Genomic DNA, 17,011 nt, shown 5'->3' on the forward strand with positions numbered 1-17,011 from the left:
ATATTGATTTGTTATTTGCGTGCGTTTAATTTAGTAAATGAAATATTAAAAAGTTATTTATCCATCACCTAAGAATACAATCAATGAAAAAATTATAAGTAATATATTACCGACAGATTTAAGACAATTTCAAACGTTGATGGTAACTAAAATGTGTGACTTTGAATGATCGTGAAGTGGAGCCCAGGGAAAAAAAATAAAGAAAAAGACAAAGACTCCATGTGACAAGTTGACATAGAACATGATTACCTCGTGTAAGTCTAATAATTTTTTCACAAGGTATTTAATGATTTGTATTGAAGTTCGATTAATTTTAAATTTACATATTATAAAATTTATTTTCTAGGTTAAAGCTCCCTAACATGATTTTTTTAAAAAAAAATTGAAAGCTCAAACTTGAAATATTTAATTAAGAATGAAAGAATCTCAACCGTCTATCGCAACTCAAGTTGGTTATATATGTGACTATTAGTTCAAATTTTGTATTTATTATTACATCATATATAAAATTTATTTAGTTTAGAACCCTAATTTTAAAAAATCCAAATTTCGAATCCATAAATTTTAATATTCATCACACGCCAAGTGATGAAAATTAATATTCATCAAAAGAAAAATCAAAAGTTGATTATTTTTTTTTGCCCTTTTGAAGGATTACAGCTTACACTGGGTGTTTTGCTTGTAGTTTTATAGCCTACCTGTCAGCCATTTCAGATATAGAAAATCAAAATTATCCAAGTGGTCATAATATATTGCTTTTTTCAAAATCTTTTTATTTATAAAATAAAAATAAAAATGGAGGGATTGGAAGGTGGGAATGGAAACTTTGCTAATAAAATGAAAGATAGCTACCTAATGAGCAACTAAAAAATTCTCCACGATATATAAATGACGTCTCACATAATTAAAGAAATAAAGTAAATTTATGATCCAAAAAAATAAGTTTATTATGTCATATACCTAGTTGCTTGGCACTGCAAACAAATACTCTCTATTTAATAAAATAATAAAATATTGCGGTAATTTAGAGTAAAATATACGAGTTTACAATTATGCTGAGTTTGTCAGAAGAATAAAAATTAGAATATTTTTTTGAAATGTAAAAAAGGGATATAGTTACTTCGTGAGATACCAAATTATGTTTGAATAATATAAACTGTGTTGGTTTATTTATACTAATCTGATTGTAGTATATGTAAATATTTATATTCAAACAGGTAAATAAAGCATATTACTATGATAATGAATATAAATATCTTGCATTAATGTGATAGGTCGTATAAGAGAGAAAGAAAACTCGTAATTAATGTATAATTTGGTTGACGAACGATGTTAAGAAATACCTACATTTAGTTGTGCAAACTTATATACGCATTAGTTTATACATAATAATAAACATTAAATAGGAATATGTATTACCAATATAAACGTAAATTGTTTAAAGTCTGTTTATACATAACATTTGGGTATTATTCTTCAATGAAAATAATACATATAATATATGTAATAATTTTAATTAGTATTTACCTTATATTTTATATTGCAAATTTGTAATATCTCTACCGTAGGAATTAGGTGAATTGTTATCATACAAGTAGTTTTCTCAACTTGTTAAAAATGGTAGGTCGTGAAATTAATATGGATTGTAATGTGATGGTTTGAATTTATTCATCTTTTATTAAAGATCTTATACTCGAATCTATGAAAATAAAAAAATTATGTTTAAAACATCATTTTTATGCAATATGCGAATTAAAATTTTATGGATCACAGAAAAAATAATACAAGGTGGGGAATGCGCATTATTTTGGCCCTTTGGGTGCAATGAGACGTTAATGGTGGTCCCTAACGCTAATTAGTAATTTTTATTCTTTTTTCTGCCACGGTAGGAATTGGCTATGGCATTTAGGTGATAGTTATATATTCGAGTTTTCATTTTTTATTTATTATATTGTCAGATTTATTATTTGTGTAACAATATATATCATTCCAAAAATAATCACGACAAGAAAAATAGAATACTAAGTGTATTATTTGATTTGAATACATTGAATATTACAGTTTTACAGTTTATATGATTCTATTTGTCATAAATAAATTCAAAAAAATGATTAACTTGATCTCGAAATACAATCTAAAATTTAGGTCAAGAACTGTGACCTTAATCTTGAGTTTATATTGTTGCTTCAAACGACGATCTCGAATGTAAATAATGCGATCAAATGACCCGAACTAACAATTTCTCGAATCTTAATTTGTAATTCCTTATTTATCTTAAAATTGGATTTTTGATATTAAAGGAACTTCAATGCTAATAGTTTTAGAGAAATTTACTAACTTTGATTTGTGAGCTAGCTCCTATTTATAAATTATGATACTCCATTAGAGTATGAAGACCTCTATTTATAATTATTAAAAAACAAATTGTGATAAACACAAATTATTTTAATTTTATTTAACGGATTAAAAATATCATCGATCAATGGGATCGAAATAATGATAAAGTTATATTTGATTGGCCAAAACATATAAGATGATATATTTTTATTGGCTTATTAATCCGACTTTACATGTTATCATCTACCATATGATACATGATATTTTAGTTTTTCCATTTGATTTGGCGTGTCACAACGCATATATTTTAGTCTTTAAGACAAGACGACGTTTGATGGATCCTCATAGATTAAGAGCTTTTTTGAATTTGTTTATTTTAAATGCTTTTAAGAATATTTGAAGTGTTTGATAAATTAAAAAAAATGTTTATAAGCATTTTTTTAAGTCAAAAAGACAAAAATAAATCAAACCCATAAGGTAGAAATCCTAACTTATAACTTTTTACCTATAAGTCAAAACAAGCTCATCCAATCATGCTCTGAATATAATGCATTCATCATCTGTAGCCTGATTAAATGGACTTCCCAATAGATATAAATTCTAAATTAAGTTTATATAAGCAATTAGTACATTTATATTAATTTTGAATTTAATTTGAAAGAAAAGTAAATATAAATATATTATTTAACAATGAATAGTACAAGGAATCCCATTTTTCTTTGAAAGCATCAACAACTAATGGGCCTTTACTCAAAGGCGGCTTGTTGCATTTGCACCGGTAGCCCCTTTTAAAGTTACTATTTAAAAAATATCCATATTTGCAATGTTTTAAAATTTAGCTAAAATACTTATCAAAAATTATGGATGCACATATGTCAGCACTACAGGTTAGGTTATTTACCCCCTTGTATCTATTGGTAAATCTTTTAAGGGGAATTTTACGTAAAATTTTATCAATTTAGGAGTTAATTAATTATATAGACTCTAGTTTACAATATTACGTATCTTATCATATATTTGTGTGTACATATACATTTAAATACGTCAAAATACATGAGAGTCAAAATCAGTGTAATTTATTCTAGATACATTGTATTCAAGTGGATTCACATGTATCAAGAATACATAGCAAATCTCGCTAGTCTCGCTCGCCTCACGCCAGGGACTTGTACTTGGCTAACCGTCGGAGGGATGGTAAGTAGATTGTTCGATAGCTTACCCACGAAGATGGATTTTCTTCTGGTCGGTCACCATAGTACTAAAATACATACATATAAATATATCTAGTGTGTATATAGTGTGATTCACATATATTAGCGCCTCCCTCACACCTTACTCCTCTTCTTTCTATTTTAGTGTATCTGATAGCAAAAATACGTGTATCTTCCTTAATATACAGTAAAAATACTCTTAATTAGTGGTAAAATACGTAATATTTTAAAAATATAGATAATAATAATAACTATGATAGTGAAGTATATGTAATTATGTAATTTTTCTTTTTTTGAAATATAGTAGGTTAGACAGTTAATAAACTAAATTGTCAAGTGAATAATAATAATAATAAACAATACTTATAATCTAGAAATTTCCTTATTTGTCGATGATAATTTCTTTCTTATCATATTGAAGGTGAGACTTGGAGTAACTAGTAAAGTTGTTATCATGTGTTCAGGAGGTCACGGGTTCAAGCCTTGAAAACGGCCTCTGGCAGAAATGTAAGGTAAGACTGCGTACAATAGACCCTTGTGGTCGGGCCCTTCCCCGGACCCTGCGCATAGCAAAAGCTTAAATGCACCGGGCTACCCATATTTCTGCTATTAAAAAACAATAATGGCTAATCAAACATCATCAAGCAAAGAAAATAACAATACCAATAGTGGCAATTATAAAATTCCCTTCCTCGTAAGAAAGTAGACATTTAAGTAGCAATAATTTTCTGGAAATTATAATTAACTACAACCTTGATCAACCATCAAAACAAATGTATCTAATAGAGTAATTTTTAAATATCTGTAAATATTATCTAATTTTTAGAAAGAAGCATAGGGTGATTGATCAGTGTATAGGTAATCCAAAATTATATCAACCACATATTAGTATTCCTCAGTTAAACCTCACTTTCATCATCTCTAGGGTTTAAGTTCAGACATTTCAGTGCTTCACCTTAAACCTCACCGCCATGGCACTCTATGCCATACTCCTCCGCTCTCTCCGCCGTTCCTCTGCCGCCGCCGCCGCCAGCAGAACTCAAATCACAACATCCGTTCACCCTCATCCATTTCATCAAAACCCTAATTTCCTTCTACCTCAACGATCATTTGCTTTTTCATCTGCTGAAGAAGCCGCCGCCGAACGGAGGCGTCGGAAGCGGCGACTTCGTATTGAACCACCAATCAACGCCCTCCGCCGTGATCCACTCCCCAGGGGACCGCCTTCTCCCGATGACCCTCGATCTCGTCTTCCTGATACCACCTCAGCTTTGGTGGGTCCTCGGCTTAACCTACATAATCGCGTTCAATCTCTCATCCGTGCTGGTGATTTGGACTCCGCAGCTGCCGTTGCTCGTCACGCCGTTTTCTCAAATACACGGCCGACTGTATTCACATGTAATGCTATCATCGGTGCTATGTATCGCGCCGGCCGGTATAGTGATGCTAAGGCACTGTTTCAGTACTTTTTCAATCAGTATAATATTATTCCGAACGTTGTTTCATACAATCATCTAATTGTGTCACATTGTGAAGCTGGTGAGGTTGATGAAGGCTTGAAAGTATACAGTCAGATTATTGAAAATGCGCCTTTTAGTCCGTCTGCTGTGACATATCGCCATCTTACCAAGGGATTAATTGATTCTGACCGTATAGCTGAAGCTGTGGATTTGCTTAGGGAAATGCTTAATAAAGGACATGGCGCGGATTCTTTAGTTTATAATAATTTGATATTGGGGTTCTTAAATTTGGGTAATCTAGAGAAAGCCAATGAACTGTTTGATGAGTTGAAAGAGAGGTGTACTGTTTATGATGGGGTGGTGAATGCTACTTTTATGGACTGGTTTTTCAAGCAGGGGAAGGTAAAAGAGGCTATGGAATCATATCGATCCCTTCTTGATAAGAAATATAGGATGGTTCCTGCAACTTGTAATGTGCTGTTGGAGGTGTTGTTGAGGCATGGGAGGGAAACTGAGGCGTGGGCATTGTTTGATGCAATGTTGGATGATCACACGCCACCAACGTTCCAGGCTGTGAATTCTGACACTTTTAATTTAATAGTGAATGAGTGTTTTAGGCTGGGGAAGGTTTCAGAGGCATTGGAGACCTTCAAGAAGGTGGGGAAGGGCCTCAAGACCAGACCTTTTGCAATGGATGTTGCAGGTTACAATAATATGATAACAAAACTTTCTGAGCTTGAAATGATGGAGGAAGCAGAAAAATATTATATGGAGTTGTGTAACAAGTCATTGAGCCCAGATGTCACAACTTATAGGACAATGATTGAGGCATATGTGAAGATGGATAATGTCGAAGGCACACTGGAGAAGTACACAAAGATGGTGGAGGCAGGGCTGAGAGTCATTCCAATCTATGCTGAAAAGTGGTTTAATTTCTTGATAGAGAAAGGCAAGGTTGCAGAGTGCGTGCCTATTCTCACAAGGATGGGTGAGAGAGAACCAAAACCTGATGTGACAACATATGATATTGTGATTAGGGCACTCTGCGGGGAAGGTAATTATGATGCAAGTTCCAATTTAGTTATTCAGATGATAAACTATGGTGTTGGTCTCACTAGTTCCCTCAAGGAGTTCCTGTTAGAAACTTTTGGTAACCAAGGTCGTCGTGAGGAGATTGAAAGAGTTTTTGCTACAAAACCTACATACTTTCCACCTTCTACACCACCTCGAGGACAAGTTCCATGGCTTTCACAATTGCCTAGACAATCACCAGGAACTTCTCATGCTCCAGGTACATTTTTTTCCATCTTTTGGCACAGCTCATTATTTTGCATTTTCCCTAGCATCATTAGTTTGACAGCATATATGTTGGGTTTGCATATATATCACGAAGTGGTTGGAATGCCACTGATATTTACTTATATACCAAAATGATTGAAGCTTTTAGTAATTTTCTTGGCCTAACTAGTTTGTTTGTTTTTGTAAAGAAAAACAAATTGCTACCACAATTATTTAGTTGTAATAGTATTACTAGAGGTTCTTGTTCATACAAATAATTTTTTTTTAAAAAGTGTGCCAACTCTGAGAATAAGTAGTTTAGAAACAAAGATATCGAGAAAATGATCAAAATGGTCCTTAATATATGGGCTTTAATTCCACTTGGTCCTTAATATATGAACTTGATGGAAATGGTCCTTTATGTATCATAAAATGTGATCAATTTGGTCTTTAACCCTATAACTAACATATCCCATTTTTTTGCCGTCAAAATACACGAGTATTTGTTCAAGACTTGTTTCCTTCTCTCTGTGTCCAATGGCATTCAAGTTTTTCTTACTATAATAATTAATTCACCAAAAACGAATAATGGGCATACCTCTTTTGTTCTTGTTCATTCAATTTTTTTTTATATTTTCGTGCTCAGTTGATTTGTCTCCATTTCCTCCTTCACTCTAATGAGTTATTTCTCGTGATATTAGATATTCTTTTGATGTCCTCTTCCTTTATATAGTGTATATTATTATGTGTGGTTTATTCAATTCTATGTGCTCATTTTATGGTCTTCTTATAGATGATCTCTTTGTTCTTGTCTTTCCATGGATTGAGGCTGTAACTCTCGATTGCAAGATATAATATAGATGTAAGTGACACGTAAAATTGGAGTTAATCGTTGCTAATAAAGCTACAGTCTTTGAGCCAAAACAAGTAGAATCGGTATAGAATCACAACTGGATTAATTAAGCAAACATTTGATACATGCTAGATATACTCAGATGGGTCAGAGTCTAGAAGCTCTTGATGAATTAATGTCATATATTCAAATGGGGTTTCTTTGATTATTCTAAGAATGAGGTTATTTGGAAGGAATGGAAGTATATTTTAGGTGATTAAAATTAATAAAAGATCGGTTATGACCATTCAGAAGGCGATACAAGAGTCTATACAAATCAGTTTGTTGAATTATAAGAAGAATGAGATATTATTTCCAAAGTTGTTTCTTATGCATTATGTTTATAATGAGAAGAATGGGAGGGTAGTTCATGTTTTGGGAGTCCAAGTGCCTATTTTAAGGAGTAAAAAATCAACTGGAGATGGATATTTTACGAACAGAGTATGCCAAGATGGAGGATATTGCAGAGATTCTGTATTTAGGTGTCGTAGGATAAAGATTGGACTTTGCTTCAATGGGTAGACTGTTTAATTTGACGGCAATTTTTTTTGGGTATTGCTAATTATAGATTGAAGACCAAAATGATCACATTTTATGATACATTAAGGACCATTTCCATCAAATTCATATATTAAGGACCAAATTGAACCAAAGCCCATACATTAAGGACCATTTGATCATTTTCTCCAAAGATATCACAAGATGTATACGCTTTAATTTCAAATAATTTTGTAAGACAATATTCAGATTAATGAATATGTACTTCACATGATCCCATGTGGTTGTCACAATTCACTTCTAAAATATGTTCTTTCCGTTTGCAGTATTCAAAAGGTTAACAGTGAAGAGATTTAAATTTTCAAAATATGGTTTGGTCTACATCATATGGTTCACCATAGGCTCATTTCTCTCTCTAAAATTTTAGTCCTTAAATCTCAAAGAGGTCTCTCATACAATATTTCCTTCTATATTGTGGATTTTTGGACACTTAACAGCTTTTTAGTGTCTTTATGCAGGACAACAGACATCACCAATTTCTTTATCATCACAAGTGCAAGGTCAGCCTTTAGCTCGTAATTCAACTTGGCAACAAAATTCACCTCCCTCTTTTTTCGGAGGACAGCAACAAGCTTCACCACCTTCTTTCATTGGAGGGCAAGGATCATCACAAATGCAAGGCCAGCAGTCAGCTCCTAACCCAATGTGGCAACAAGCTTCACCACCCTCTTTTGTTGCTGGACAAGGATCACATCAAATACAAGGCCAGCAGGCAGATTCTAATCCATCACCACCCTCTTTTGTTGCTGGACAAGGATCACATCAAATGCTAGGTCAGCAGGCAGATTCTAATCCAAGGTGGCAACAAGCTTCACCACCCTCTTTTGTTGTTGGACAAGGATCACATCAAATGCTAGGTCAGCAGGCAGATTCTAATCCAAGGTGGCAACAAGCTTCACCACCCACTTTTGTTGCTGGACAAGGATCACATCAAATGCTAGGTCAGCAGGCAGATTCTAATCCAAGGTGGCAACAAGCTTCACCACCCACTTTTGTTGCTGGACAAGGATCACATCAAATGCAAGGCCAGCAGTCGGCACCTAATTCAAGGTGGCAACAAGCTTCACCGCCCTCTTTTATTGCTGGACAAGGATCACAGCAAATGCAAGGTCAGCAGTCAGAACCTGATCCAAGGTGGCAACAAGCTTCACCACCCTCTTTTGTTGCTGGACAAGGATCACATCAAATGCAAAGCCAGCAGTCAGCACCTAATCCAAGGTGGCAACAAGCTTCACCACAGCAAATGCAAGGTCAGCCATCAACTTTTGCACGTAATCCGCATCAGGCATCACCTTCTTTTACTCAACAAGGAGCTTCACCACCGTCTTTCATGGCTGGACAAGGATCACAGCAGATGCAAGGTCAGCCATCAGCTTTTGCAAGAAACGTGCAACAAGCACCACCGCCTTCTTTTGTGTCCCAACGAGAAGCTTCATCGCACTCTTTTGTGGCTGGACAGGGATCACAGCAAATGCAAGGTCAGCCATCAGGTTTCACACACGTTCCACAATGGTCTTCACCACCCACTTATATGGCAGGACAAGGAGGACAGCATCAAATTCAAGGTCAGCCGTCAGGTTTCACACAAACTCCACATAATGCATCACCTTATTCCATGGATGGACAAAGAGCCCCTTCAATGCAAGGTCTGACATCAGGACTTGCTCATACTCCACTAAATGAAATCTCACACGCATTGCAATCAGTTAGAGGTTCAGCATCGGCAATTGCACAAGTTCCTGGGCAAAATGTAAGACATCAAGCAACAGAGGAGGCTTCATCCCAAGGGGGCAATACTGAGGACTACCAATACCCCGAAGTGGCACGCCAAGGGAGAATGTAAATTGGGAAGCATAGTTTCTCTGAGGGGCTTGCTTTTGATACAGTTAATCTGAATAGGACTGCAGGAATAGGAAACATCTTGATGTCAGATATCACATGCTCTAATGGCTGATTTGGCTATGGTCATGAATTAATATGCACTGATAGAAATCATTGACAAATTTTGTTGAGACAATTGATGGTTTTAGGTGATACTTGCGATTTGAGTTGCTCATAAGTGATCGAATATATGTGCTTGCTGAAACAAATTAAATTGTAATATTGGTGAGAAAATATATTTATTACTTGCTATTTTTTTTATTACTTGATGATGCCTTTGTTAAATAATGCAATCTAAAATTGTCTAAACCATATAATTTTTTTTTTTAAAAAGCTATTCATTCACATATCTGTAAACGGCATATATTGTCAATAGGAATTGTAAATAAGATGCTACTTGACATTGTAAATTATCTGTGCCGTTGTTGATATTTACCTTAGAGTTGGATTATGTTCGTTAATGACCGCAGATTGTTACTTTGGGACTTAATTTGCAACTTTTGGGGGTCTCAGGCTTCAGAACTTCATTTCTAATGAACTTTCTTGTTGCTAAGAAAAAAACTATGTTGCAGTATAAGTTATATTATTTGACAGCAAGTCAATTCCAAGACTCTTTATACAGATGAGGATTTCTTTTTGAGCACCCAATATAATATCATCACCCACGATCTTGTGCTTGTTATGTCTCAGCAACAATGTCCAATGTTGGCTGATGATATGCTTTCAATGCTCGGGATAAATACCCTGCAAAGGTTTTCATTACTGAAAACCACAGGCTGAACCTTTCTGGAGGTATGCTGAGGTGTGCAAAAGTTTTTTCTTCGTCTTTTGGCTTTCAATAATACTCCCTGACAAATGTTGGTTGTGTGATCCATTTACTGAGCTGAGCTTAAATTGGTTTTGATGATTAACAAGCAATGACAAAAGAATAAAGTCTTATGGAGATACTGGTTATGCTGCCAACTGATTGCAGGTTCTTTAACTCACGAAAATCGACTCAATTCACCCCCTCTTGTGTCTAAGGTGGGGTGCTAAAATAATACATACAGCTTTTTTGACATATAATTTAGCATCTCTAAGTTACTTATTCTTATGGCATGGTTAATTTCTCAAATACACCGCTGTTTTGCAGGTAAACCGTAAAAGTTCTAATATAAAAGTAAAGATGACATCTTGTACAAACTTCAACTGGAGATAAGCTACAAAACATCTTGGATATCATTAACATGGCAGTTTCCCCAACTACAACAAAAATAATGGCAAATTTAACGTCTACACAAGAAAATTAATACCTCCCCTCAATTTTGACCTAAATCCTCTCCAAGAAATTCTAAACCATGTACTACAAGAGAAAAAAAAAACTCATAATGCAAAGTTACACTTGTGAGCAAAGGATCTAACATCAATATAAATCACAAGGAAAGGGTGAAAAAAGATACCCTTATCGCTCGAAAATCCTCTTCAGTATTCCATCACTTTGGAACTTAGGTTCAGTAAAGGTTCTAGAGCACTTGGATTAAACTTCCTAGCAAAGAGGTAACAAACATGAGTCTTCTCTGAGTTGTATGCACATGCTGTTCCATTGTTCCTTATCAACTGTAAAAAACCTTCAGTAATATTCACCGCGCTGAATGTTGCAGGGTGTGGTCCCCCTAAGGACCAGTCAACATATGTCACTGTTCGATTTGCATTTAAAGGACCATGGAACAATCGAATAAAAGTAGGAATATAGTGCTCATCTGGATAGCAAGCAGGCTTGCAAAGTCGTCTGAAGATATCGTAGTATTTGGTATCTGAAACTACTCTAATAGCTAAAGTTCGATTCATCTCAAACCATTGCGACCCTTTTCGCCAATCAGAAAGTTTGATATCAGGTTTCATATGGCGGTTATAGCGGCCACGCCCATAGCGAGAAGGATCATCATATGATTCAACAAAACTATGAATGGATCCTATGAGATACTTGTAGACAGTAGGGAAATTGTAAACTGGAATACAGCTCTCAGAAAGGAGGACAAACCGCTCATTTGAGAAGTCGAGCAGAGCATTGGCCAATAGCCTCTTCTCAGCATCAACAAGTGTTACTGATCCCCATTCAACATGCTGAAAAAAAAGAGAAAAATGGTTAGCCGACTATTACACTGTTACATCAAAATCCAAAAGATCATTAAACATTAGAGAACTAATGGATTAAAGTCTAGCTAATAAAAAAAAGGATTTCAATTCATTTACACAACTCTGTCCAATGTATCTCTGCTCTAATTCTACATCCTGCATGATTTTTCACTCCTGCTGAAAAACTATGCAGTAGGTTGAGAGGACTTGAGTTCTATACTGATACCCAAATAGTGATTACCCACATTAATTCAATGTATCAGATAATAATTGTTCCTTGCTCACTTCACATAGCACAAGCTTACAAAGAGGAATAGTGTTTGTACTACAGATTGCTATAACAAAGACATGAAGAGCAGGGGGTGCGCCTCGGATCGTGATAACTTGACTTACCAGGACATCGTGAAAAAAAAGAAAACAGGTCTCCTGGTGTAGGTCTTATAAAGTCTTTGAGCATACAAAAAGCAAGAAAGAAAGATCCATGTCTCACCCTAACTGAGCCAATATTATATGCCTAGCCCATCTCATAAATATACCAGATAACTTGGTTCTTCTTAAGGGGTTCCAGTAACATGGCTCAATAGCTTATACTTGCATTGATGTTATTAGTGACCTGGATGATACTTCTCCTAGCACCTAGGGCACGAGTTTGTCTCCCTCGTTTGTTCACAGCTGAAAAGTTTGTTCAAGAAGGTTTAATGGTTACAGGGTTCCACATGTTTAGGAAGTGAAAATTCAATTTTCTGATCCTTCATCGGTAACCTTAATCCTTTGATTTTCTCTCTGATAACATTTGTAAGACGCACATAAGTGTGTGATGAAAATTGAAATTACAAAGGAAAGAACAATATCAAAGATTGCAAACGAAGAAAATGTTGAAGGAAAATGAGTTTTAATTTTTCTGATTAGAGCTCATTTTTATTCATAAAACATCACTAACGTCTTTGTATTGAGGATATGGGTAACTGTTTTCTTGATGATTACAGTAACTTCTTAAACCAAGGCAGGGTTGTATTTATATAGTTCAGTAACTGCCTCCCTCAATTCCCATCCAAACTAACAGAAATCCATATGGGCACAGGAACTAACTAACAGGAACTTCAGCTTTTGGCACCTCACTTGAACTACGTACAAGACTGCAACCTGTTGCACCAAATATTACTAGTTTCCTTCTCATCAAACCTGATCTTAAAGAAATAGAGGTGCAGCCAGGATTTGGTTCACGAGTAGCCGAAAAAGGGGTTACATATATACTGTTTACATGCACACACTAAATGCAGTCCCATAAAGGAAACGCCTTTTATGTAAATGAGATATATACACATGCGTGCGTGTCTTTTTTTGGCAGAGGGTAGTGGGGCATTAGTAAGAAATTTTAGCTACACATCAGGAATCCAATCCATATAGAAGATAAAACAAGGATCCATAATATAAAATGGGGTTCAAATGCTAAATTACCGATTCTAATTATATATATTCTTTCTGATTTTTATGCCTTTATCTCGGCGAAAAGATCAAATGTCCAATCCATTTTATTTTTCTGGTATTCAAGCAGATTGGAATATGTATTATCAGAACAGAAGATAATTCTAAGGACATTTCCACCAGCAATTTAAGAAAAAAGGAAAGTCCAAGCCCATGTGGCATAGGGCTGAATCTCTGTGGAGAGGCAACAATGCTTCTCTTCCATTTACGACACCCTGTAGACGTCGGGCTTTCAAGCCAAATTTTTTTATTGGTACCTGTTTCCCGTCTTGATTATCACAACTGTTTCATCCCCTTTCATTATCCGTATTTCCGAGCATAGCATATCCGTTGTGTCACGGGGTTACTCTCAGAAATGGAAATTCTAGCAATAAGGCCTCCCTCTGATTCACATCCCACACTACGTGATCACTCTCTGAACAACAATTACGGCTAGAACAGCATTTTTTTCCTGATAAGTTAATCTACCCATAGAGTAACATAGACATGACTCCCTCTATGTTGCTCGGACTCTTCAAAAATGTCATCAGGTGTGTGTGTCGGATCGTAGTGCATTTTTGGAGGATCCGACATGAGTGCAGCAACATGTGCGGAGAGTCTAAGAAACTTAGGTCTCCCTTATATAACGAATGAAAAGGCAATGAGAAACAGTCTGTCTTTGGTTTTCCAACTCGCCATTGTAAATTTATTTGCTTGAAGATTATGTTACTGAATCAGCAATCCATTCATATTACTTCTATCTAGTTTCAGTTTTGGAGAAAACAAAATCACAGTCACAGAGCTCAATAGTTCAAACAATACAACATTGAAAATTCATTGCCAACCTTGGTAGTAAACAGCAACAATTTAGTAAATGTTCTATAGCATCTTCTCATTAATTTGCCTCAGAATGTCGATATGAGAATGTTTCACCGTATATTTTTGTATATTGTCACAAACTAAAATATTTCCTCAAACTACTGACAGACAGCTGAACAATCCAACACTTGCATCAAGAGAACTGATGATGCTCTTGTTTGAAATTTCAACTTTTAAATAGCTCGCTAACTAAGTATTCGGAAACCTTCCAAATCATCTCTTGACAATTCAATGTGCTATAATTTTCTCCCCTTTACTTCACACCTAATATGAACTTTATAGTATAAAAGAACTTTGAAAAGAGAGTGCATTTCAGCATCCTTTATGCAAACACAAGAGTCATCTCTAACTTTAAAAACATTCACATATTCCGTGTGAAAATAGAACCAAACTAACACATTGTTATATGAAATAAATACAAAAAACATGCATTTGCCAAACTATCACACAATAAGCATGAAACAACATCAATATAACAACCTTAAGTTCATGTCAGCAAGAATCATACCTGACTTGGAATTTGCCTCTTGTAAAAAACTGAGGTATTAGAAATACTTAGCACATATCCTGGGAGGGCATGCATATATATAGAGTACTTATTCACATCCTGCCTTTGAAAGAACCTGTCCCACAATGGTATAAATGGTAATTGTCCTCTAGTCAAGAACATAAAGGCCACTTTAGGCACTCTCTTAAATGGAAACTCTTTTTTGTAAGGCTTTAATGAAGCTCTCCAAAACAATTCATCATCTGACATTCCATGAATCAAAATCTTTGGCCTAACAAAACTATCCATGCTTAAACAATCTTCCTTCTCACAGACAGTACAATTTCCAGTACCCTTGGTAACTGTATCAGCCAGTGCATTATTTGCTATAATCTGTTCAGCTTGAAAGGTAAAGTACCTATCAATATGTGAACTTGAGGTTAATCCAATAACTACTCCAATTACAAATACAATCAAAGTTGACAACACCCTTAAAAGACTAACTGATGAATCTCTTGTTACTGACACAGGCAATTTACTCTCTAGGTCTTCCTTTTCTCCTCTATTCCTCATTTTTTTTGACTCTCAGAGTTCCAAAATCATCTAAAGTTTCAACCTTTCACAAGCAAGATTCGAAACCCAGTTCCCAGAAGTGTGTAAATCGACCAAGATTCACAGAGAAAACTCAAGAATGGAGTTCCGCTACTACATTAAGAGTAAAATTTCAAAACCCAATTTCAGAATCGTGTAATTCGAGCAACCCACCAGAATAATCCATCGAATTTTGAAATTGGAGAAAACCCAGATGAAGTTTCGCTACTATATTACCACCCTTTAAATGATTGAAACAAAAACAAAACAAAACAAAACAAGAAATCTTGATGGTTTTCGATTGTGATCCACAAAATCAAGAAAACAATTTAAAAAAAAAAGAAGAGAAAACTGATTTGGTTATTTAAAATTAGAAAGTGTAATTGAAGGAAATAGTAAAAATTGAATGATCTGAGAAAAAGAAAGGGAAAGTGAAGATGATGATATCTGTATGTATAATAAATGAGAAAAATTAATTAATTTGCCACTGAGTTTAATGCTGTCTTCACTTTGAATACTGCGCTCTACAGTTTTGGTCGTTTCTCATGCCTGATGTTTTTGACAACTTTTTTTATTTTCTTCTTTACGACAAGAACAAGAAGGAATTTGGACAAGGACGATTAAATTACTCTATTTAATTGGGGATTGGTTGCTCTTTCTTTTTAGAGCCCAACTAAATAGGATATACTTATCAGTTCATCATAATCGTTCATAGTTCTTTTATATGAAAATTTTACAAATAGATATTATAAGTATCATAATTTATAATTTGCCTAATTTTACTCTATAGCTATAATTTCTTCTTTTTTTTCGAGTATTTTTATTTGTATATTTCGCTTGTCAATATACAAACAGAATAACTATATGCAAATTATGTATTTTTATATTTAGGAATTTTTTAGAAATCTATTTGTATATTTTGCTTGTCAATATACAAAGAGGGTAAGTATATGCAAATTCTACATTTACACATTTAAGAATTTATCAGAACTTACTCAAATCAAATGTATCAATAAATCATATACAAATAGGATAATTATATACAAATTCTGAATTTATACAGAAATTCATAGCTTATACAAATCAAATGTATCACTTATACAAATCAATACATATACAAATAACTAGGATAAGCATATACAAATTCTGAATTTATATAATTAGGAATCAAATTATATAAATTAAATAGCAAAATTAATTGAATTGTAGCCGCGTTTAATAATTAATCGAAACTATAACTTAAGTACATGATAATCATTAAATGTTTGTCATTTCGCGTAATTTTTCCTTCTTGTTAGTCTCTTTTTAAAAAATGTATCTTTTCTTTTTGGGCTACTCTTTTAGTCTAACTTTTCAGATTTTTATAATCATAAGATTAGATGATATTTTGATACATTCAACTTACTTTTGATTTAAGACCACACGATTCATCTTTTAAATTTTTTCTTAAACTTCTTGTCAAGTCAAAACCAAAGAAATAAATTGAAATAGAGAAAATATATTATATCTAAGGCCTCATTTGTTTGCACTTAATGAGGCTCTAAATCTGAATGATTGAGACATTACACCATTAAGTGCATTTATTGTCATTAAGATTTAAGCACTTAATGAGTCTAAATAAATCTTAATCATTAAGATCTAGAACATAATCTTAAAATCATTAAGATGTATTGTTGTGTGGATAATATTTACCATCACTTTATCTACAATTACCAACCATTACTGTTGGCTACCACCAACCATCTCTGTCATCACAACTACCAACGTTGCTAATTAACTACTACTATTAGTTATTACCAAACTTACCTCCTCCATTCTTATGATTATATCTATTTTCACCCCCCAATCTTTGTAGCTA

The 17,011-nt window shown here is 34.2% G+C and overlaps 2 protein-coding genes across 2 annotated transcripts; one reads left to right on the forward strand and one right to left on the reverse strand.

Annotated features, from left to right (window-relative positions):
* The first annotated feature begins 4,444 nt into the window (after positions 1-4,444).
* On the forward strand, positions 4,445-9,876 carry LOC129885936 (pentatricopeptide repeat-containing protein At1g10270). The gene is made up of 2 exons (XM_055960425.1): positions 4,445-6,299; positions 8,195-9,876. The coding sequence occupies exons 1-2, from the start codon at positions 4,520-4,522 to the stop codon at positions 9,577-9,579; spliced, it is 3,165 nt and encodes a 1,054-aa protein (XP_055816400.1). The 5' UTR covers positions 4,445-4,519; the 3' UTR covers positions 9,580-9,876.
* A 914-nt stretch (positions 9,877-10,790) lies between these two features.
* Positions 10,791-15,817, reverse strand: LOC129885937 (glycosyltransferase BC10). The gene is made up of 2 exons (XM_055960427.1): positions 14,584-15,817; positions 10,791-11,720 (listed from the first exon to the last, which is right to left on the reverse strand). The coding sequence occupies exons 1-2, from the start codon at positions 15,133-15,135 to the stop codon at positions 11,079-11,081; spliced, it is 1,194 nt and encodes a 397-aa protein (XP_055816402.1). The 5' UTR covers positions 15,136-15,817; the 3' UTR covers positions 10,791-11,078.
* Positions 15,818-17,011: the final 1,194 nt, after the last annotated feature.

This window comes from Solanum dulcamara, chromosome 4 (assembly GCF_947179165.1).
Source record: "Solanum dulcamara chromosome 4, daSolDulc1.2, whole genome shotgun sequence".
NCBI lineage: Eukaryota > Viridiplantae > Streptophyta > Magnoliopsida > Solanales > Solanaceae > Solanum > Solanum dulcamara.